The following is a 21,388-nucleotide window of genomic DNA, read 5'->3' as shown; positions in this document are numbered from 1 at the left end:
GTTCGTTCTACTTATTCGCATTTCGTACATTCATCACTCACAAAAACATGAACATAAACACTTATACCTTAGTTCTAAGCCATTCATTTGTACTTTACCTATTATTGATTTTTTTTTTTTCGTTCGGATTTGAACTCGCACTCGCATTTGAAACAAAAAAAAAAACCATAAAAATAAACAGGAAGGAGGGATGCCAAAAATGTTGTTTTTTTCATTGTTGCAATAAAATGTGCAAAGGTGTACAGAAGAGTAGTAATAATGATAACAAATTGCCTTTATATAAAATGCGAGAAGAAAAAAAAAAGAACCGGTCCACGCAGCGCGTTTATCGTGCTAAGCGTACAACGCAGTTATAAGTCCCCGAAAGTATTGGAATTTTTAAGCCAGCAAGTCAAAGAGACGTATAATAAAAAAAAATCCAGCACAAACCACCCTTCTTCTCATCTCACCCACATCACTCCCAATATCGCGGTACCTTTGACCCGTCAGGGTTCGTCGTCTCAAAAAAATCCGCGGGTCTATCGCGCTTCAAGTTCCGCCGCCTATTATTCACAGGCAACCGCTGGTACGCCGAATCTTGACCGCCCATACCTCCAAACTGATTCCACTGCTGTTGCTGCTGCTGCTGCTGATACCCACCAAGCGCCGCAAACCCTCCCATACCCGGCACCCCCACCCCCGCAGCAGCAGCCGCAACAGCCGCCGCCGCCGCCTGCTGCACCTGCACCTGCTGCTGCTGATACGACGACGCGAGCGCGAGCGTCTGCGCCACCGCCTGCGCATGCGCGAGCTGCATCTGCAGCTGCTGGTGCTGCAGCTCCGTCTGCTGCCGCACCGCCCGCGGCAGGTTCGGGTTCTGCAGCGCCTGCGAGATCTGTGCGATCTGCGCTTGCAGCTGTGGGATCTGGTCGACGAGCATTTGGGACATGTCCATGTTCAGGTCGGGCTGCTGGTCCGAGTATATGTCCTGTTCGCCTAGGTTCGCGTCGTCCGATGCACCGGTCTGCGGTAGTCAAACCCCACGAAAAAGAGGAGAAAATGAGTGTGGTATAGTCAGAAAATGTTGTTTACGGAAATATAGCTGGCATGTTGTAAAAATACACAAAAAAGTGAAAGTGTGCTCGTACCTGTGTGCCATTCGCGTCAGATTTCGCAGCGGAGCCATCTTCGCCTCCTTCCTTTCTGCTCTCTTCGATAGCTTTCTCAATGTAATCGGTGACCTTTGTCCGCGTGGGCTTGTCCACCGCGAGTTTATCCAGCGACGGGATCTTCTTCTGGCAATTCGGGCACACGAAATCTCGCTCAAGAAGATATGTCTGTATGCATTCCTCGCAGTAGGCTTTATTACAGCACGGCGTTTTTACAGCGTCCCGGAAAAGCTTGTTGTCTATCGGACATGCTAATGTTGCGTCCGACGGCACCTTCTCGCGGACCTCGAGCGCTGTCAAGCCTTTCACGCGCGCCACTTTCTTTTGCCATGATGCCCTTGAAGGTTACATAGTGAGATTGAAACGCAGAATTTGAAGGAAAGAAGATACAGAAACTTACACGTCAGGTTGAGCGACAACGTAGCCTCCGTCAGGAGTCACCATCACACCCTGTGTCAGTTCGGAACTGTTGGGGTTTTCCACCGCCTTTAACATACTTCTAGGTATACCTGTCGTTCTCTTGATACGCGGTCTGTTGTCAAATTCACGATCACTATTCGTCGGGCAATCCTGAATCCAATGTCCTTTATAAATTGCAAAAAGATGAGTCATTTCCTGAGGGCATCAAGCAAGGCGCAATGGCGAACCTTTCTGTCCGCAGCGGTAACACACATAACTAGGAGGCAGAGGCTTATCACTGTGAGATTGGTGCGGCTGGAAAGGCTTTCCACCGCGGTTGAAGCCTGTACCTCGTGTATTGTTATAAATACGTTGCGAGCTGTGGAAAAAAAGGCAGAGGCAAGGCAAGACAAAAAAGCAAACATTGTTCATTAGACACGAAGCTACTACATAGATAATAAAAACCCCTGAAGGGTAACACCAACTGGGACATCTTTTCTTGGGTTTCTTCCCAGTTCTGAGTCTGGGCTTGGAACATGGCAGCCATTGCGGCCGCCTCATCCTCTTTGGTGATGTGGCTTGCCACCACTGGTGTCTATGTCGAGAAAAAAATTGTAAAGGAGAAGTCCACCAGATGCACATACGTGAGCTACTCACCGGTGTCGGTGTCGATTGTTTGGAGGGAGATACAGTTGTAGGTTCTTCTTTGCCATCAAATCTCTTAGACATGGAGCCCTTGTGCCAGGTGATTCCACCAGGGGCTGATCCCCCTCGGGACACGGGCTCGGAAGTGGGTATTGGCGGCGGACCGCCCCCATTAACATACAACGACGCCTTGCCCTTGCCCGGTCGAGCAGCAGGGAGACGCTTTACGATTACAGAAGACGATCGCGGGATAATTTGGGCATCATCTTTGAACTCTGCCCTCGGAGGGTTCAGTCATCGGGATAGGGTGGCTGACACAAAACGCACCTTGCTTTGACGTCGCATCGTACACATAGAGATCAAAATCGTTCGCCTTACCCATGTTGTTGGCAAGAATGATTTCACGTTTCAAATCGAAGACAGATATACCGGTGCCATCGAACGACACTCTGGACTCGTCCTTCCTTGAATTGAACTTGTAAAAAACAGAAGATGCCATATTTATTTGAATGACAAGGACGCTGCTAATTAACTAGGGATGGAAAAAGAGGGAGAGAAAAGGTATAGGAACACAATGTGGTCGAGGAGCAAGGTTGTGCCCTTACACTCGGAGGGTCAACAGCCAAATTTGTAACGTCAGCGTCACAGAGCAATTGAACCGGTTGGTTGCCCGTTGGTTGCCGAATCCGGCATTATTGCGATCACGTGCATCGTGTCCATCACTAATTACTAAAAGCAGTTAACGTGCTCAACCGACACCACGGCCGGACACTTGTTAATAAAAAGTCGTTCGACCCCATCAACTTTTCGTGCGACCCACCCCCCTCCCATCATGACCTCAACAGCGAGTGGAATCCAGACCACTCTCCCTACCGATATACACCACCGGGCTAATGCAACCAATGGAAATCCTAAAAAACTCGTCGTCACAGAGGCTGGACGCGAGGTTGACAAACGACTTGATAAACACGAAACGTATGCCCAGTATTTTTCATATTTGTTATGTTTTCTTGACGACTCTCATAGTTATGAATTCGGCGGCCCTCTGGGTGTTTGCGCTATTATGACCGGCTTCCCTATCTTGATGTACTACCTTTGGATATGTCTATGGTTTTATGATGGTTCCTTGGTCCATCCTACCTCTGTCGACGATATCAAACCTTTCTTATGGCGTATGTGGGGACATATAGCCAAAGTACGTTCTCAACGTCTTGAATTAATAAACTACTCAACTTTCTTTTTTTAGGACGCCAGTCCAAACCTGTATGCTTGGAAAGTCTACTCTGGAAACTTTTTCTTCCAACTATTTATTGCCTGGCTGCTGCCTGGCTATCAACAAGACGGTCTTCCCGTCCCTTCTCTCGGGTACAAAACCCTTCGGTACAACTGCAACGCGCTAGCATGCCTCTATACCACTTTGATTACCGCCGCCATTCTACACTATTACCACATCTTCCGTTTGACAGAGATCATAGACAACTATGGCCACCTGATGACAGTATCCATGTTCTACGGCTTCGGCGTCTCCCTCATAACCTATCTATATGCTGTCTTGACCAATACCCAGATTCGTATGTCAGGAAACTTCTTCTACGATTACTTCATGGGTGCTTGCTTGAACCCACGCCTGGGAACCATTGACTTGAAGATGTGGGCCGAGGTCCGAATCCCATGGGTCATTGTCTTTTTCCTCTCTGTCTCTGGGGCTTGCAAACAGTATGAACAGTTGGGCTATGTCACACCTGTATGCCTTACTTGTATGTCTTTGTGGATATACTCTAATTTGTTTTTTTAGAACATGGCCTTTATGATCCTCGCCACTGGATTCTATATCAACGCTTGGTATGCTTCACAATACTATAATTTGCATCAGCTGTATTGATCAATTTTACAGTGCCAAAGGAGAGGAGTGCATTCCCCAAACTTGGGATATGTTCCATGAAAAGTAAGCGAACGAAAAAAGTACCACATGGAAATTTTATCTAATGATTCTATAAATAGATGGGGCTTCATGGTTATATTCTGGAACTTCTCTGGTGTACCCTTCGTAAGTTTTATGTATTATCTCTTTTCTTCCGCTTCTAATCAAGGCAACAGTCATACGTGTATTCCGTTGTCTACATGGCCTCCCATGATCCTTCTACCTATCGCTTCTCGACTGGGGGCTACATCTTTATTTATACAGTTCTTTGTACTGCTTATTATATGTATGCTCGTTTTTTTAAAAGAAAAAAGATACCTACTCACGTATTGTACACAGTTGGGATACCGCGATGGCTCAAAAGAGCCACTTCAAAATGCAAACTCAGGGAATCACTGAATTCCGCAAAACTTTCCCTCAACTTCCCTGGAACACGGTCAAGAACCCGACCTTCATTGAGACCGCTCATGGGTCAGTTCGACAAAAAACTTACTTACAGAAAGATGTACTAACTCCTACTGAAAACACATCTAGAAACCGTCTGCTTACTAGCGGTTGGTGGGCATACTCCCGCAAACCCAACTACGTCGCCGACTGGACGATGAGTCTGACCTGGGGCGCGATCATCGGCACCGCTAGCATCATCCCATATTTCTACTCCATATTCTTCATCGTTGTCCTCTTGCATCGGTGCACTCGCGACTTTGAACGGTTCGTCCCTTGATAAATGTGCGATTATGGGCAAATTATTTACGATTTTTATTCCTATAGGTGCTCCATCAAGTATGGCAAAGATTGGGAACGCTACTGCCAAATTGTCAAATATAAATATATTCCAGGGATTTATTAAGGTCTACATTGTTATTTGTTGTTGTTACATTACCACTACAATACCAAAAAACTTTAATAACACTGAAGTGAAAAATAGTGATGCTACATATTGGTATTTTTGTAGGAAGGATAGGAAGGATCGCCGGAAGCAAAATCACCATCATTTTGTTCAACGGGATCTCGTTAACAATCTCGGAAGAAAAAGGATGCAAAATCCCAATACGGTCTATATGATATTCCACCAATGAAAGTAGACTACATAGTTATTTTTTGTCTGCTGCAGCCTTCTTGTCCGTGAACGATTTTAACCTACGACAAGGGGCGAAGTCCAGTATCAGAATCCTTTTTTCTACACATGTATAGCAAGAACTCACCTTTGATAATCTCGATCGACTTTGGCTTCAAGTGACTTCTTCGATGATTCTTCATCTCTATCGTCGCCATCATTCTTCTTGTCCTTGCGTTTCTTTTTCTTGTCCCGAGAACTGGCAGCCTTATCCATGGCCAAGAATTCCTTTATTGATGGCAGCGCAGAGCTCGAAAGAGGTACGAGTCGCATAGGCTGATCGCCCTCCATATCTTCGTCGTCACTGAGATCCCCGTGGCGTGGAGGTGAGGATCTGGATGATGACGCCTGTTTCGTTATAGAAGTAGGAAGCGGTATACTGGGTTTGGTTGGTAGTTCCACGTCATCTGTTTCTATCCACCGCCTTGGACCATCTGGCACTGGGGATTTTCCTCTAGGGATTTCTGGATTGTTGTCAGATTTTGGCTTATTAGCTTCAGTTTCACTTTCTTCGTCGTCATCACCGAGGTCTATGCCTTCGTAGTCGCCTGCACCGGCAAATATATCAAAATCTTCGTCGATGACCTCTTCCTGAGCAGGAACACTTGTGGTATCCACTTTTGCTGGCTCGGAACCCGCTTTTACTGGGTCAGGTGGTGGAGGCATTGAGGAACCCGTTGGAGCGTTTGCTTTTGAAAGGGTAGAATCTTCATTGTCTACCTTTCTTTTCTTCTTCTTCTTTTCACCTTCAGCACCGTCTGATTTTAGCTTCTTCTTCTTTTTAACTTCTGGCTGGCCTATAGGCTTGAATTTTCCCTTTAGCTTGGCCTGCTCCAGCAAGCGAGCTTCTTCATCAGCAGCGCCGTCTGCAAAATTATTACTTGATTTAGAACCGGCTCTCTGCTCCTTCAGTTCCCGCAGCAGCTCTTCACGGGTTCGTTTCTTCGGAACGGTTGTCGGGGGATGGGACGATGACTCCAGAAACGCTTGGTCTAGAGCGTCAAGATCTTCGTTAGTCATTACAGACCTCGCTTTATTCTGCTCAAGTAACGCAAAATCAAGGCCTTTTACAAGGATGGAATGTTCGCTGTCGCCACCAAGATACTTCCTCTGCTCTTCAACCTAGTCCAAAATGTCAGCATTGTTATTGCATATCACAGAAATAAAAGTCACCTTCGCCTTGTCTTCATCAGCATTTTTCCTCTCAAAGTCTTCGAGTACGGCTTCAACCTGATAATACCAAAGCAATATAGTTAGCAACACCGCAAATCCATACGTTTCGCCAAAAATAACGCACGTGTGCGTAGTCATTTCCACCTCCAACCCTTCGTTCTGCCGCACGGTCGCGATATTTTGAAGTTTTCGCATCTGGCGCTTTCTTCTTCACGGTCCTAGGCTTAAATGCCGGTTGAGAGGCATCCTCTGCGATCTTTCTTTCGTCATTCGAACGTCAACCCAACTATGTATACGGCTCATTAAAAAACCCACTTTTTTGGAGGGGGAAGTAGGGAGCTACGTGAACTCGAAGCTGAACCGAGAGTAGATGATCCTCCTGGACGTGGAGTTTGGAGAAGACGACGAAACGATTCCTAGTGGCAGGTCCAATTAGCGTAATATGAAGAGGTTGTAACTCCGAAATCGTTACCTGATCCATGGGTGTGAAGTTGGTAGGAAGAGTTATGAGAACTGGACCAGTTATAGTAGGAAAGGTATTCTATGAAATGTTGGGATTGTCGTTGGATTATTGGCAAGGTAGGCACTAAGGCTGCAAGTAGCGACTGACTCTCTCAACGTTGAATGCTGCAAGACTCAAAGCCGGAGTGTTGACCTTATTTGCTCTTATTTCATTCGGAGGTCTTTGTAGCAACGGAACAGAGCTTTACTTCCGTTCCGGGACCTTGTACGTCACTTCTCGCTCTCTGAAGTTCTCCTGATGCTCTTCACTTGCCACGCTATAATTTCGACCGCGCCGTTTACCCGCTTGACCATTCACTGGTTTTTTTCTGATAGTTTACTTATCCAATTTTTATTGGGGCGGTGACCATCATACTCGGATTGATTGATGGGGTGTAGTCATCGTTATCAGCACTCACTGAAAGATTAATTGGTGCAATGTCTATGCAACAGAGAGCTGAGGCTGAAGAGTCAAGACGGGACATCAAGCCAGAGAAGTTGAATATATCGCATTATAATACAATCGGGGATCAAGCCCATTCATTTCACATGTACTGCATTAAATTGTTATTCGACATTGTCTTTCATTGTGCCTTCGTAATTTCTGCCCTTGAACCTACAAACAATCAATATCCTAACCATATTGCAGAAGAAAAGGAGATACATACCTTTACACTGTATTTCTATCTCTTTTTCTCTTCCCTCCTCTAGAAACCATGAAATGCAAAAATGTGAACAGTAAAACTTGAAAGAGTGCATCAGAGCCATAATAAATATGATGGAGGGAAGGAGAAAATAAGTTTGAAGAAAAGCATCAAGATGCTTGACATATAAAAGTTGTGGGTAAAAAAAGTCAGAGGCGACCATCTTCACAAAAAAGTGAGGGCCGTGCAGGGAAAGTATATGCGGAAAAGGTATAAGAAGGCAAGTAAGTACGAGTGTAAAAAAACTGGAATTAAAGATGGATGATGCGTATAGATTCGACGGATGGGTGACCCGAATAACGTCGTGGTGGATGTGCCAGAAACAATGACAGTGAAAGGATGGAGTGGTTAGGATTGGATGATTTAAAGGTCCCATGCGTGTGGTTTGTTCATATTGGGAAAATGACTGATTACTTCGATCCTTCTATCCTGCCAATCACAACAAAGACACCAACAAAGACGTGCAGAGATCCAAGGACGAGAAAGAGAAAAAGTGGATACAAACGACAACGGGAAGGGTGTACTCAACACAACGCGGCATTCAAGCCGCACTGTACAAGAACAGATTATTCGTTGCAGCAATCTATTAAACGGGTTAGTTTAAAAAAACAAAAGACCGATTTAAGAAATATCTTACAGCAATAGTGTTTTCACGTGGATGCCAGCTTGCATGAAGAATCTTCTTATTAAAGTCAAGTGCGTCCATCGCCATAGCATCCCTCAAGCCACCCGGTCTAGGTCCGTTCTTCATTCCAGGTTTACCTCCTGGAAGAGGCCCACCAATCTTCTTCGCCTTGAAGGCTGATTTATCAGCTTGTAGTACGACGTCGTTCATCGTATCGGTATCGTATATCCGGAAGTAATTGTGATATGAGCCGGTCAATACGTGCCTACGAAAAAGTTAATATGAGACCAAAATAACCGCATCATAGAGGGTGGGGAGAGGGAGAGCTCACTTATCATCTCCTCCCCAGATACATTCGAATTTGTCGAATATGCAATCGTTTTCATAGAGATCACACAGCTTGCCTCTCAGATGATCGTGAATGGGTATGGTTTTAACAGGCTTTGATTCCATGTTGATGTCCCAAATTTTCAACGAAAGATAATCGCGGGAAAGAATGTAACGGCCATCGTGGCTAAACTTGACGTCAGAGATGGAAGATATGATTTCAGAGAAAAAGGATCGCGTGGTAGGATCTTCTTCTTCCTCAAAGCCTAGATAACAAAATCAGATCTCTCTTTTCATAACGCCGCGCGTTGACTGACATTTAGCGTGGCGATCACAAAGAGCAGAATCCCGCATATCTGCGAGCTTGATGTTGCTTTTTGAGCTTGAATACATGAATAGATTGCATTGGGTTGGATGGAACTCAGTTGCGGTGATAACTTCTGTTAGTTCCTCCATATTCACAGGTTTGATGTCGACAATGTCTGTAGAGATGGCAAAAATTGCATTAGTCAGCCGGAGAAAACGACAATCCTGGATTATGAAAAAGGGGAGAAGTAAAGTGCTTACTAAAACTCTGGTCGCTGGTATTTAAGTTCCAGAGGTTGATTCTCAAATCGTCCGCCGAAATGTATGTCTCTTGATCAGAGTTGACTGAGATGGAATGGATGTGGTAAGCATGTGCGTTAGAGTAGACTTTTCGAGGAACAGCAGCGATGATATTGTCTTGTTGTGTCATCCGAGGGAGTCGCAAGTGGCTTGTGCTAGAAGGGGCAGCTATGGGTTGCTGGCCATCGAAATGATTCGATTCAGATACCACCCGCAATGATTTCTCGAACACTTTCCAGAGCTTGATCGTTTTATCTGAAATACTATTTTAGCAGCGTAAAAAAACAAATATACGTTGAAACTGATTCACCGTTTGTTGATAATAGAAAATGCGCCGAATTCTGTCGTTTGCACCATTTGATCTTGTTAATCTTCTCTTCAATTTCAAGTGATTTGAGGTAGTCGAATTCTGGTTCGTGCGATTGGAATTCAGTATAGAATTTATACTCGCATCCTTTTTTCTGAAGCGATAGAATCGACGTTAGCAGTGCGACAGAATGTCAAGGAGGACAAGGGAGTTCCAGGAGAAGCGCCACTTTATCCCTTGCGGTGCCACATATGGAAACAAACAATAGTACGATAACGTACCATTTCATTGCGTTCAAATAGAACGACACGTCCACCCTTGTCTCCAGTGGCGAGATAGTTTCCTGTTGAATCGAACTCCACGGTGGATATGATGTCGGCTGATATCAAGAGCTAATTAGAGGCCGCCGCATGGTGACTAGCACGCAGATGGCACACAACTGAGATAGCGATCAAGGTAGTAGATGCTCACCCTCAGTGATGTCCTCGACCTCGCCCTTGTCACCGAAACACTGAGCAAAGCGCCAACCACCAGAGCCTGAGGGGTCTTCCATGATGGATCTTGGATTGTATATGTCACGCGGGGTTTAAGATGAATAACACGATATGGAAGATTTCTTCCGATTACAACGCCGACCTCTGGAGAGCTGAATGTTATATACGAATGGCACCGTTAAAAGGGAAACCACTGATAAGAGAAGTAAGAGTAGTTAGTCAAGATTGGGAGGAGTGTGTGTAAGGCGAGGACAACACCTGCCCTGTGACATGGCCGTGACTATCGCTGACATAATTGCCTCATCACCACCCATTGGCCCACCCGACATCTCCCTTTCCTCCACCACAACCCTTAACAAACCATGGCCATCGCTCCTATCACCGGCAAACTCAGAAAACGCTTTTGGCTCGACGTTGGCTGCGCCCTTGGCCTTGGTATCTCTGCAGGATACGCTTACTGGTAAGCATTGGACCTCTTTATCGCGTGTACTTGTATGCCAACTATCTCCCAGGTATGGAAGCCACCTGAAGCACAGTGAGTAACTACAAGGGTATCATCGTATCATCAACGCAGGAACAAACCCGTTATTTTTTTTGCAGTTGAACGCCAGGAGAACTTCTACATCAAGCTTGAAAAGGAGAGGGCTGCCGCCGCCGCTGCTTCCTCATAAAAGTGTCGTCGATATCACCCTCAACCACGAACCTTTCAGCAACTTAGTTCTAGAACTGCCTAGACACAGCAAGCGACTTGATGTTATTCAACCAATACAATTCATTAATTTCATAAAGTCAGAAGGCGTCTAAACTACGTGTTATATATCCAATGCATAATCCTACCGAAAATAAATTAAGTCGCGTCTCAGTGCTATCTGTTCGAACCATTCCACACCCCTAGACGTTTCAACTCCTCGCAGCTCTCAATAACTTCGTCCTGTATCTTCTTGACCTTCTCCCAATCTGTCCCAAATCCGAAGATGCCAATCTCTGCATCTTTCCGTTGTTCTTTTCTATTGAGTCCCGCCCTACACCGAGCATATAAGTCTTGAGTGTATGTTTGATCAACTGTATCCTCGAATCTCGTCAAGGCGGGTCCGCGTTTTTTCCCTTTGCCTTTGACTACCTTCTGTAATTTCTGTTTCTTTTTGGATTTCGATTTCGTGCCTTTCTCCGTCGAGTCCTTCTGACCCTCTGCATCCGGTGAGTCGTCGTTGACGGGTTCTTCCACTACTCGTCCCACTTTGACGCCTTCTTTCGCAAACTCCGCACCAATAACAGGGTGTTGGGTGAATTCTGTTGGATTCACGAAATAACGGACACCAAGTCCACCTGTTTCCATTTCGGTAGAATATTTTCCGGCAGGTGAGAAAGCAAACCGAGGATCTGGAGTAGGCGGTGTCGTAAACAGATTGGGTAGTGATGATAATAGAGAGAAACCGATCAACATGAGCAGAGGGAGTAGTTGGACAAAAAGTGAGCGAGGTTCAGCATTGGCATTCTCTCCTGTGCGGGGAGCACCACGTGTGAAGGTTTGCGTCCGGAAACCATTTCCCCCGAATGTAAAGACAGCTACGTAGATATGTTAAATTTGCGAAGAGAGGAGGAAAGTATTACATACTTGGGCCGCCGCCAAACGTTTGGAATCCCTGGCCAAATCCTGGACCGAAAGCACCGCCCGTGCCCCCAAAGAACATATTGAATAGATCTTCAGGACTGAGTTCTCCGTCAAATCGTGCCCCACCACCTGATGCAAACCCAGGAGATCGTGAAGGCATGCCACCGAAACGGTCTTCTGGGTCAGTCCCACTGTCAAATACGGCGCGTTTTTGTGGGTCTGAGGTATCTTGTTAGCGAGTGCACATTAGATTACAAAAAGTAAAACCAACCCGATAATACTTGGAAAGCCTTCGACACGACTAAGTAGAATGTCCTTTGAATGCAATATACCGGAAGCGAATATAATTTGACGCTTACGTTTGAAAGCTTCATCTGCCCCTGGGGCACCGTTCTTATCCGGATGCAATGCTAAGGCGAGCTAGATTCACCAAAGTAAAATTAATGTATAACTTTCAGTGCAATGGTGTAACCAGGGCGCACCTTGCGATATGCTTTTTTGATTTCCGCTTCGTCGCATCCCTTCTGTACGGCAAGGATTTCGTAGTACTCGGTCACTTTACATGACCTCACGCGTTTCACGACCGCCAGTTGTTCTGGAGTATAATCCCTCTTCTCCCCACCCATGCCACCTGCCGTACCAGCTGCTTGACCAGCCTTCGGCTGCGCACTCGTATGTCGGTGCTTGATGCCAGCAGCAGATGGGTGTTCTTCGGTCGTCGAGTTAGTCGAGGCTGAAGGAGTTTCTTCTTCTTTAGCCGCGCTCGCATTTATTTTCGCCAGGAGTGCAGTGGCCTCGGGAAGTGAGAACAGTGATATAGACTTGGATGTGAACTTGCGCGCCGCCGACCAATTACCAGCTTCGTAGTGTTTGCGAGCGATAGCGAGGCATCGCACGGCTTCATCCTTGTTTCCCTCCATGTAGTATGTACAGTTGCTTGCGTGGTATCCTCCAGCGTCTGGCGCTGAGTAGTGGATATGGAAGTTACACCTGTTGGTGGGAGTCGAGGACCCTGGGTGAGGACTTGGTGGGGACGTGGAGAATTAACTTGATCAGGTACACCTCATTTGATTTATTAAAATAATTATTTTAAGGGTTTAACTGACCAGTAAGGTATATCATATTATGTAACTGTGGGTAAATGAGGCAGAAGAAAATAATTTCCGTTAATGCATATGTTACTTAGCAGATAAGACGTAATCTATATCAAGTCGCAAAGGTGGACAACGATGGTTTATAAATCACAAATCCTTCAACTCGCATGCCAGTGGCATCGTCCTCCCAATCGGCGCAAGCTGGCGCGGTGCCCTCTGCCCAGGAGGAGAATGCAGAGCTTGCAAAGTTCAGAGCTGAATGGCTAGAAGAGCTTCAGAGGCGGAAGGATGAGGCCTCAGGGGCCTCCAAGAACTCCGCTCCCACTGGCTCAACCTCGAGTACCCAGGTCAATAGAGCTGGGCAGCCGACCACAGGCGTACTCCAATTTGATACATTTAAAATCCAGGAAAACTTGGCTGTTTCTGCTGCCAGAGATACCGCCGCTACAACGCCCCCTGCCTTGACACATCCAGCAGTGCGCGACGGCGCAATCCAACCTCCTCCTCAAACTTTTCCTATTTTGGAAAAAGCGCTCAAAGCATACAGACAAGCTGTAGACTATGAGCAAAAGGGAAATTATGACGAAGCGCTTGTATTATACCGACAGGCATTCAGATTGGTATGTCGTTTGAACGTGGCATTGTTGGTATACACGTAAACTCATCAAAGTGGTGTCATAGGATGATAATGTCGATCGCGCATATCGTCGCGAAGAGAAGCTTAAGGCTATAGTGAGGGAGCAGCAAGCACTCCAGGCACCAAAACCTGCTACCGAAATAGATGAACTGGCAGAAAATTTCAAAGAAGGAGCAAGAATTACTAGCCCACCTATATTGAAGAAAGGGCATGGAATTACTGGCACAATCGCAAGCATCGTGGCCCCATTCCTGGAGAACGCGCTTCAGTTTGAACCTGAGAAAGAAGGCGAACCCGTGCTATTAAACATGTTGCCTGAAGAGTTGCTTGTGGTAATTTTGGGAAATTTAGATCCCACGTCTATTGAACGGTTTGCGAAAGTTAGTAAGAAGGCAAGGGTAGTCAGCTTGGATCCAGGAATATGGAGGTGAGTCGTTTTAATGATCACCAAATACAAGGTATGATTAACAATTTGGTCCACTAGAAAGCTTGTTCAAAGAACCTACTTACCGCCTCAAATTCCAGACTACGATGTCATTGTTCCTGTGATTGAAAAGTTCTCTTGGGATTTTCGTCGTGTCTACATTGAACAACCTCGTTTGCGCCTGGATGGAGTATATATCGCAACATGCCACTATGTGTGCGTCGCCTTGAATTTCTTGAAGTACATACTGAAACCAATTCATAATTCGTATAGGCGACCTGGTCTCAGCGAGAATTCATGGGTCAATGTAAGATTCATGAAGCATTCACAATTACCCAACAATTAACATACGCTTTCAAGACGAGCCATCTCATAACTTACCACCGCTACTTGTAAGCATACCCTATTTAATATTTTATCATAAATAGATCTAATTTACGCATCACAGACGGTTCTATCCCAACGGGCTTGTTCTTTCTTTGCTGGCTAACGAAGAGCACTCCCCACAATCTATCATTCCTCTTCTAAAGCCAACTTTGCGAATGAACGTACGCCTGATTTCACCTTTTCCATGGCGCAACAAACTAACCACACCTCTTTCATCCAGGGTCTTTTCTCCGGTCAATGGACTCTGAACGGTACCATTGTGCAGCTAACAAACCTCCTCGACGCAAGCGGCCGATTCTCCACGTCTCTGCCCTCATCTGACGGTGTATTATCTGGGGGCGTGTCTCGAGTCTCTGGCCATAGCCACGGCAATGCCAACAGCACGAGCGACAGATCAGACCAGGAACCACGCTATACATTCTCAATGACGCTCAACCTTCGATCCCGCCCGCTCGGCCGGTGGAATAGGATGGACATTGAGAGCTACGATTCGGTCAATATAGAGACGGGTGATGTCTACCCCATCATGCTTAAGCATGAGAGGCCGTTTTGGTTCTCCAAGGTCCGGTCTTACTCTTAGGTGGGGTATTATAATACTTTTATGAGTAGCCTACACATGCTGGATACGATCAGCAGGGTGTGGTTGTTCAACTGCTACTTATCAAATGTACCATGAATGTAACAAATGTAAAGGTATGAATTATTCAAAAATGTTAAATACTATGGGATCGCAGCATTATGGCACACGACACCAACAAAAAAGAAAGAAACACAATAATAATAGGATTGATATATGTATAAGAAGAGGCTGGGGGTGTGGGGGAGGGGGGATATTTGTTCTGCCGCACCTAAACATAACACGAAAAATTTCGCCAACGTTTCTAAATTAGTAGTGATTGATGAAGATGCAAAATAAAAGAGAGAGGAGAAATCGTTTGTAACTCCTCTACAAATAGGTTTAATGAAGATAGATCTTCGGTATGTGTTTTTGAAGGCACCATGTATCGCCAGACTGCGGCCATTAACGTAAGACCAATATGGGGGGAAGCCTGAAGCCACATGAACACGGTCGGTACTTGAGTTACTCCGTGATTCAGATAAGCTTTCTTCCCCTGCTTCCGATATCATCCACCTCGACGCGCTTCGGGTCTATGTATGTAAAACTCCGCTTTCCGCTTCCAATAGTTGTTGCATTTGTATTTGTATTTTTGTGGGGTAGTATGTCGAAGTATATTATTACACTTGTCGTGGTCAATACGCCACATAGGCAACACAGAGGAGCGGGAACCCGGCGTAGAGACCTAGCCAGAACACGACGTTGCCCATAAGCTTGTTGCGCTTGATCGCAGGCGTACGTCCAATGACGATAAGCGGGATTTGGATCAGCTGCAGCGTGAAGAGATACATTCTACAACATTGTTCAGATACCTTCGACTATTCAAATCCATGGTCATAAAATGACGCACCTGACTTTGCGTGTCACAACCACCATGACGAGCTCATGCGCACAAGCGCTAAGCAAGAAGGTCACAAACATCGCAGTAGATCTTGAGAACCGGTAGCTCATAATCGTCGCAGCGTATACATGTCGGAGCAGGAAAGTATGCACTGGTTTATTCCATTTGCGGGAGAATTCGTCCCAAGATGTAGAGTTCCACCTGTGCAATGTTAAAACAGACTTGAAAAAAGTCTTCAGAAATTGCGTACTAGACAAAAGACAAATTAAGATAATTATTTCATAAATCAAGGAATAGCAACTTACCCAGTCCTCATAGAACTGTCTGTCAGCGAAGCTACGCCGAGAGTTTGTTAACACAATGAATGAGAAGATATATCGCTCAATCACTCACTAAGAAAGTTCAGCAAATCCATTACATATGCATTCTTCATCATAAGGTTAATTATAAGAATTGGCAGAGAAAAGGATGGCTTACCAAAAATAATGAAGAAAAGGAGAATATATGCTATCATGAATGGAAGAGCGAGATCCAGCAGAGATCTCAGGAATGATTGGTCTGCTCTGGGAGTGTAGGGCAGAATAAAGCTCTCTGTAACTGTGTAAAGCAGGGCAAAGGTTCCAAACGTGGCGACCTTTATTACAAGCTGTAAGCAAGGAAACGGCGGAGATACAAGTTGACACGCACAGTTTTCTCAAAGACATACAAAGGCCGTATTCTTTTATCTCAGTCAATACGCGTAATACGGGTTGAAAGAATACCAACATACCGGTCGGTTCGAGGGTACTCGAGTTCATAAACCAGGGTTGGAATAAGCTGGTAAACAGCAAAGTTCTTCCAGGTAATATTATCCGGCCACCTGACATATGTGGGTCCAGAGCTAAGAAGCTCGCTTTGCAGCTCCGAGTAATCCTTGGCCATATCGGAAATCTGGGGGTCTGGATGGTAGACTAGAGGATGAGGATGGAGACCTTCAGGAAGGTCGTCTGCCTCGACGATAAATGTTGATGTTCCGTTGATAGACGCGTCTTTCAGGGGAGAGGAATCCTTGTTAAGGTTATGTACTGTGCGCACACCAACATCGCTGTCTTGGGGCGCGCTCTGCGATTGCGCTGCGACGGCGGCAAGTCGCTTCCTGAGCGCGTTTGCAGTCTTAACGTCGACATAGGATGTGGACATGCCTTCCGGGACGTCAGGAGTGCCGTTTGGCGTGGATTCACTGGTGCTACTGTTCCCATTGGGGGGCGTAGATAGTTGGCTAGACGACGAGTTCTGAGGGGCTTCGAGTTCTCTTTGCTTCGCTTGAGCTACTGCCATGGCTTCCTCCCAACCACCGACGGCTTTGGTCGCGGTGCGCATAGACGCGAGAAGGTCGTTGGCCTGCTCGGAGACGCTGTGAAGTTGACCGTTGACTGTGATGTACGAGTGCATTTTCATAATCATGACCTGTTGAAAGAATAAGTTTGCAACTGGATGAAAGGCACTGTGGCGCGTACCAGTGAATGTAAAGTGAGATATCCCGACTGGACCCATGGCCAATCTCTGGCAGATAATTTTAGATTTATGACGACGAGCGGTGTGGAAATAGACGTACCTGTTAAAGGTCCAGTATATGGCAGTGAACAAAATGGTGGTTTGTAGCAGGTGTTGCAGAATAACCCCGGTCCAGTAGTAGCGTATCCAGCCACGCTTTAATGCTTTGGCAAAAGGGACGCATATTCCGGTGCTCAGGACGAGAACAGCATCACTGAGGGCTAGAGTGACGGCATCTTGAGAGAACATGGTCGCGAAATGAAGATTGAGGGCATGACCGTTGGTCTCGATGCTGCGCACATAGGTCTGTATCGAGAAGATAAAGATGGATATCCAGAACAAGGAAAAGAAACCCTGTGGATAGATTGTCAGCGCAAATGGGAGAGGTGGAGGTCAGGGGCATACGCGGAACTCATTTGAAGAGGATCTGTCATTGGTGATGTCAAAGGTGGACTTGCGGGGGGCGAAAGTGATGAGGGCCCTGAGTTTCTTGGAGGCCTTTGAACGATAAGGCTTTGAGACGTAGAGGGTGCCTGTGGAGGTCTCGAAACCGCCACTTGCCTTGTAGGCGGCAGTGGGTGACTTTGAGTGCTTGGTCATTGATTACACCAGAGTTGGGGACATGACAAGTTGAAATAGCGTAGGGCCTGAGAGCATTACATCATGGCGCGGAGGTTATGCAGTCTGCCCGTTATGGCAATTGTCTGTTGCTCAGCTTGGACATGTCCTAACGTACTATTACTGTCTCTGCTCGGAGTATCACCCCGGTTGTCTCCGACCATGTTGACAAGACGCTCAGAACTATCCCCGGCTCCCATTCTGGGTTATCAAACTTTGTGCTGGCATACTTAGCTTAGAGCTTTAGCCCAGCATGCCCTCCGAGTAACCTGCTGCCCCTTCCCCGCAACCACCAGCCATGCAGGCCCTCGATGTTCTCTGTCCCGAGCTCTATGACTACATTATCGATTTTTTGCACGACGACGACGCCGCTCTCCGCGCCTGTGCTCTCGTTTGCCGTGCCTGGCTTCCTTCCAGCCGCTGCCATCTGTTCTATCGCTTGAAGCTTAGCGGGAGCGGTCCGTCTCCAATCAGCAGTAGTTGGGCAAATAATACCGCTTGCCGTCGCATATATGGCACTCTTCTCTCGTCTCCACATCTCGCTGCCTATGTCAACGAGCTCTCCATCCAGGAGCACAATGTCCTTCGCCCGTCAACCTACAGATGGGTCAGTGAAGAGATAACGTTCCCCTCCCTGCTCAAGAAACTCGTGAATATCCGAGCACTCGAGTTTAATTTCCCTCCGCCTAACTCGGGCGCAATCAAAACCGCTTGGTCTACCATGACATTCAGGGAGATAAGCGAGGCAATGTCCTCCATGTCATTAGAAACTCTGGCCCTTCGCCAGTTCTCGTTCAGCTCTCTTCCCGATTTCGTCAAAATTCTCGACTCTTGCCGACAGATCAAGACCCTGCAGCTCGACCATGTCGACATCGCCACCGCGACACACCTTTCTCCATCAGCCTTAGATCATGTCCTCAACCTCAACTTGCCAGATTCCATCTCCCATACAGCCGAAACTAATACTGTCCTCGAGACTTTGATTTTGCGGTCAAACAGCTTAGCGCTAATCATTCCGGTTCTTCTGCGCACCAATTCTTTCCTAAATTTGTCAAGTCTACAACACCTTATAATGAACGTCACTCCTGACAGCTATACTAATATCCTGGAGCTCCTCGAAATTATACCAAACCTGCAGCATCTAGAATTAGATATTGATCACGATTGTAAGCATATTTCACACCGATGCACGCACACGGTACTGAATTCAATTCCCTTTTCTCCGCCAGTCGACTATGACGCACATCTCGCACATAAGGATACCCTTAGCCTGACGTATCTTCCGGCTCTCAAGTATCTCTCATTGCATACCCACATCCTGCTCGGCCGCATGGAGCCGGTTTCCTGGCTGCTCGCCATGTTTTCTACAGCCGGACCGGCTCCAAGTCAACTCGTAGATTTTGCGCTCACATGCACAGTCGATAAACCACCGCCGTCTCTGACAGTACAGGCATTCGACAGCGTATTAGCAGGTTGGCATAATCTCGACAATTTGCTTACCCAACCGACGTTCGATGCTATGAAGCGCTTCCGACTAGATTTTGCGCTCGACGGACCTATTGGTGACGAGTCGGTAAAATCCGTGTCCCTAGAATTTATAAAACAGCTGCGTAATTTGCGAACGAAGGGTCTTTTGGAAGTTGATATTTGCGAAGTATAGACCATGTCCATGTTTTGAGTGGACTTAGACTCTCTAGACTTTTGATACCCTCTATTCATATATAATAACCCGCACCCTAACTCTACTTTCACTCTTTTTACTTGGGATGCTATTTCCTCTCGACTCTAGAGAAGGAGGGTCATATCTCAAAGTCGAATACCTTATGTCTGTACCAGTATGCTTTCTAACAATACCTATTCTGTAACAATATGTATAATCCTCTGATTCTTCTCAGTGGACTTAGACACTTTAGACTTTTGTCGATCCGTTCAACATGACTCACTTCAATGGCACTTTCTTTTATACCCTCTATTCATGCATAATGCAAAATTTTGGATTGCTTCCAAATTTTAAAGAATAATCAGGTGCATTTACACCTTGAGAAAAGTTTCAAATTTATGGAATGAGGGGAAAATTCGGATAATGGTCGAGTTTGAGACGACCTAGAAAACCAAACCAAAGCATAACAAGTCGTGATGCCAGCTCATGTAGCTGCCAATCCTGAGAGAGATTACGTAAGGTCATTCGTGGCAGCGAACGAAGCACGCACGCCGCTCATAATTGTTCAACTTTCAACAAACCTCAACTTACTTTTCTCTCCTTTCTGGTTCTTTTCTTTTTCCTGTAGCAATTTTGTTACTTTAAAATCTCGGCCCTCCTTCCCCTCCCAGTCATGGCAGGCAAAGGCAAAAGCACCCTCCGGCAGAGGCAGACAGCTCATTCGGGGCCGTCTGACTTGGAACACGAACATACGCAGGATGATGAGCATGTCGATGTCATTTACCAGAACCCTGTACGTGTTTTTGAACTGTGCTCTACTGGTCGTGTGAATTACGGGTTGCTCATCTGCTTTTGGTGGAGTTTAGAAGAACAGAAATCAACTTGAGTTGTTGTTAGAAACTAAACAGGGGAGCGCGATTGTCGTGGGCGTCTTGACAGCCCTCGCGTTTGCGCTGCGCTTCTACAAGATCAACCACCCAGACCAGGTCGTGTAAGTACATTAAACTTCCCTACGTAGCTTGTCGCCTCGCCGCTCACATATCCCTACCTCTGCAGCTTCGATGAAGTCCACTTTGGCAAGTTCGCGTCACACTATATCATGCGTCAATACTATTTCGACGTGCACCCTCCCTTCGCGAAATTGCTCTTCGGACTGGCTGGCTGGTTTGTGGGCTTCGATGGACAATTCACTTTCGACAACATCGGTGACAGCTATACCACCCACCACGTCCCCTTCGTCGGCATGCGCGCTCTCCCTGCTATCCTCGGCAGTCTTACTGTCCCCGTCGTATATGCTATTATGAAAACTAGTGGATATCCCACTATCATCGCAGCTTTCTCCGCAGCTATTATTCTATTCGGTGCGTACGCTTTCTATCCTGACCTAATTAGGTTGACCGCTAATGTACTCCAACAATTGTAGACAACGCACATATCGCACAGTCTCGTCTGATTCTGTTGGACGCTACTCTTATTTTCTTTATGTCACTTACAATTTACGCCTATATTCGCTTCCGCAAGCTTCGCTACAGGTATGTTGTTCAAGTATCTCGTTCTGAGGCCATTGGTTGAACATGTTCTCAGAGAATTCACAACCGAATGGTGGACGTGGCTCGTCCTCACTGGCGTGTTCATGGCTTGCACCTGGGGTTCCAAGGTTAACGGTATTCTCACAGTGTTCGCCATCGGTCTCGCTGTTCTGGTTGACCTGTGGGACATTCTTGACTACAAGAAGGAGGGACATACCATGGTAATTCACTTTTCATTTATTTTTAGTCCGAGAACTTTTTTTGACATCTTTCGAAGGAATATTTCTGGAGACACTTCTCCGCTAGAGCTACTGGCCTCATTGTCGTTCCATTCGTCATTTACTTGTCGTTCTTCTATATCCACTTCGCTGTTCTCACTCAGTCGGGTACTGGAGACAATTTCATGAGCCCCGCTTTCCAGGAAACCCTGGCTGGTAATGAGATGCTGCTGAACAGCAAAGGTCAGTTAT

General features: G+C 46.3%; 9 protein-coding genes across 9 annotated transcripts; 4 read left to right on the top strand and 5 right to left on the bottom strand.

The window, feature by feature from the left end:
* Positions 1-454: 454 nt before the first annotated feature.
* JR316_0007954 (putative RING finger protein P8B7.15c) lies at positions 455-2,691 on the bottom strand (the record flags this gene model as incomplete). Its single annotated transcript, XM_047893674.1, has 7 exons — positions 455-1,003; positions 1,128-1,485; positions 1,549-1,732; positions 1,796-1,891; positions 2,013-2,142; positions 2,205-2,467; positions 2,520-2,691. 7 exons carry the CDS (start codon positions 2,689-2,691, stop codon positions 455-457), a joined length of 1,752 nt encoding a protein of 583 aa, XP_047746989.1.
* Positions 2,692-3,024: 333 nt separating this feature from the next.
* JR316_0007953 (Delta(24(24(1)))-sterol reductase) lies at positions 3,025-4,963 on the top strand (the record flags this gene model as incomplete). The annotated part of the gene is made up of 10 exons (XM_047893673.1): positions 3,025-3,167; positions 3,219-3,387; positions 3,439-3,936; positions 3,988-4,034; positions 4,087-4,137; positions 4,194-4,239; positions 4,290-4,399; positions 4,453-4,584; positions 4,648-4,824; positions 4,885-4,963. 10 exons carry the CDS (start codon positions 3,025-3,027, stop codon positions 4,961-4,963), a joined length of 1,452 nt encoding a protein of 483 aa, XP_047746988.1.
* A 244-nt stretch (positions 4,964-5,207) lies between these two features.
* On the bottom strand, positions 5,208-6,884 carry JR316_0007952 (Protein Red; the record flags this gene model as incomplete). The annotated part of the gene is made up of 6 exons (XM_047893672.1): positions 5,208-5,253; positions 5,319-6,352; positions 6,404-6,460; positions 6,528-6,663; positions 6,719-6,819; positions 6,876-6,884. The coding sequence occupies 6 exons, from the start codon at positions 6,882-6,884 to the stop codon at positions 5,208-5,210; spliced, it is 1,383 nt and encodes a 460-aa protein (XP_047746987.1).
* A 1,265-nt stretch (positions 6,885-8,149) lies between these two features.
* JR316_0007951 (Protein phosphatase PP2A regulatory subunit B) lies at positions 8,150-10,026 on the bottom strand (the record flags this gene model as incomplete). Its single annotated transcript, XM_047893671.1, has 8 exons — positions 8,150-8,191; positions 8,246-8,498; positions 8,565-8,826; positions 8,878-9,042; positions 9,128-9,421; positions 9,477-9,627; positions 9,755-9,852; positions 9,945-10,026. The coding sequence occupies 8 exons, from the start codon at positions 10,024-10,026 to the stop codon at positions 8,150-8,152; spliced, it is 1,347 nt and encodes a 448-aa protein (XP_047746986.1).
* Positions 10,027-10,237: 211 nt separating this feature from the next.
* Positions 10,238-10,638, top strand: JR316_0007950 (uncharacterized protein; the record flags this gene model as incomplete). Its single annotated transcript, XM_047893670.1, has 2 exons — positions 10,238-10,427; positions 10,568-10,638. 2 exons carry the CDS (start codon positions 10,238-10,240, stop codon positions 10,636-10,638), a joined length of 261 nt encoding a protein of 86 aa, XP_047746985.1.
* A 194-nt stretch (positions 10,639-10,832) lies between these two features.
* Positions 10,833-12,499, bottom strand: JR316_0007949 (putative J domain-containing protein C17A3.05c; the record flags this gene model as incomplete). Its single annotated transcript, XM_047893669.1, has 5 exons — positions 10,833-11,533; positions 11,583-11,798; positions 11,851-11,880; positions 11,939-11,999; positions 12,062-12,499. 5 exons carry the CDS (start codon positions 12,497-12,499, stop codon positions 10,833-10,835), a joined length of 1,446 nt encoding a protein of 481 aa, XP_047746984.1.
* A 341-nt stretch (positions 12,500-12,840) lies between these two features.
* JR316_0007948 (F-box protein pof7) lies at positions 12,841-14,701 on the top strand (the record flags this gene model as incomplete). The annotated part of the gene is made up of 7 exons (XM_047893668.1): positions 12,841-13,293; positions 13,355-13,737; positions 13,795-13,950; positions 14,008-14,041; positions 14,095-14,126; positions 14,183-14,282; positions 14,342-14,701. The coding sequence occupies 7 exons, from the start codon at positions 12,841-12,843 to the stop codon at positions 14,699-14,701; spliced, it is 1,518 nt and encodes a 505-aa protein (XP_047746983.1).
* Positions 14,702-15,372: 671 nt separating this feature from the next.
* Positions 15,373-17,711, bottom strand: JR316_0007947 (putative sterol O-acyltransferase 1; the record flags this gene model as incomplete). The annotated part of the gene is made up of 10 exons (XM_047893667.1): positions 15,373-15,529; positions 15,588-15,799; positions 15,884-15,914; positions 15,972-16,005; positions 16,056-16,212; positions 16,266-16,296; positions 16,348-17,024; positions 17,075-17,120; positions 17,173-17,417; positions 17,517-17,711. The coding sequence occupies 10 exons, from the start codon at positions 17,709-17,711 to the stop codon at positions 15,373-15,375; spliced, it is 1,785 nt and encodes a 594-aa protein (XP_047746982.1).
* A 316-nt stretch (positions 17,712-18,027) lies between these two features.
* Positions 18,028-19,389, top strand: JR316_0007946 (uncharacterized protein; the record flags this gene model as incomplete). The annotated part of the gene is made up of 2 exons (XM_047893666.1): positions 18,028-18,895; positions 18,959-19,389. The coding sequence occupies 2 exons, from the start codon at positions 18,028-18,030 to the stop codon at positions 19,387-19,389; spliced, it is 1,299 nt and encodes a 432-aa protein (XP_047746981.1).
* Positions 19,390-21,388: the final 1,999 nt, after the last annotated feature.

The sequence above is a fragment of the Psilocybe cubensis genome, chromosome 7 (assembly GCF_017499595.1).
Source record: "Psilocybe cubensis strain MGC-MH-2018 chromosome 7, whole genome shotgun sequence".
Taxonomy (NCBI): Eukaryota; Fungi; Basidiomycota; class Agaricomycetes; order Agaricales; family Agrocybaceae; genus Psilocybe; species Psilocybe cubensis.
This window is presented reverse-complemented; position numbering and strand designations above follow the sequence as displayed.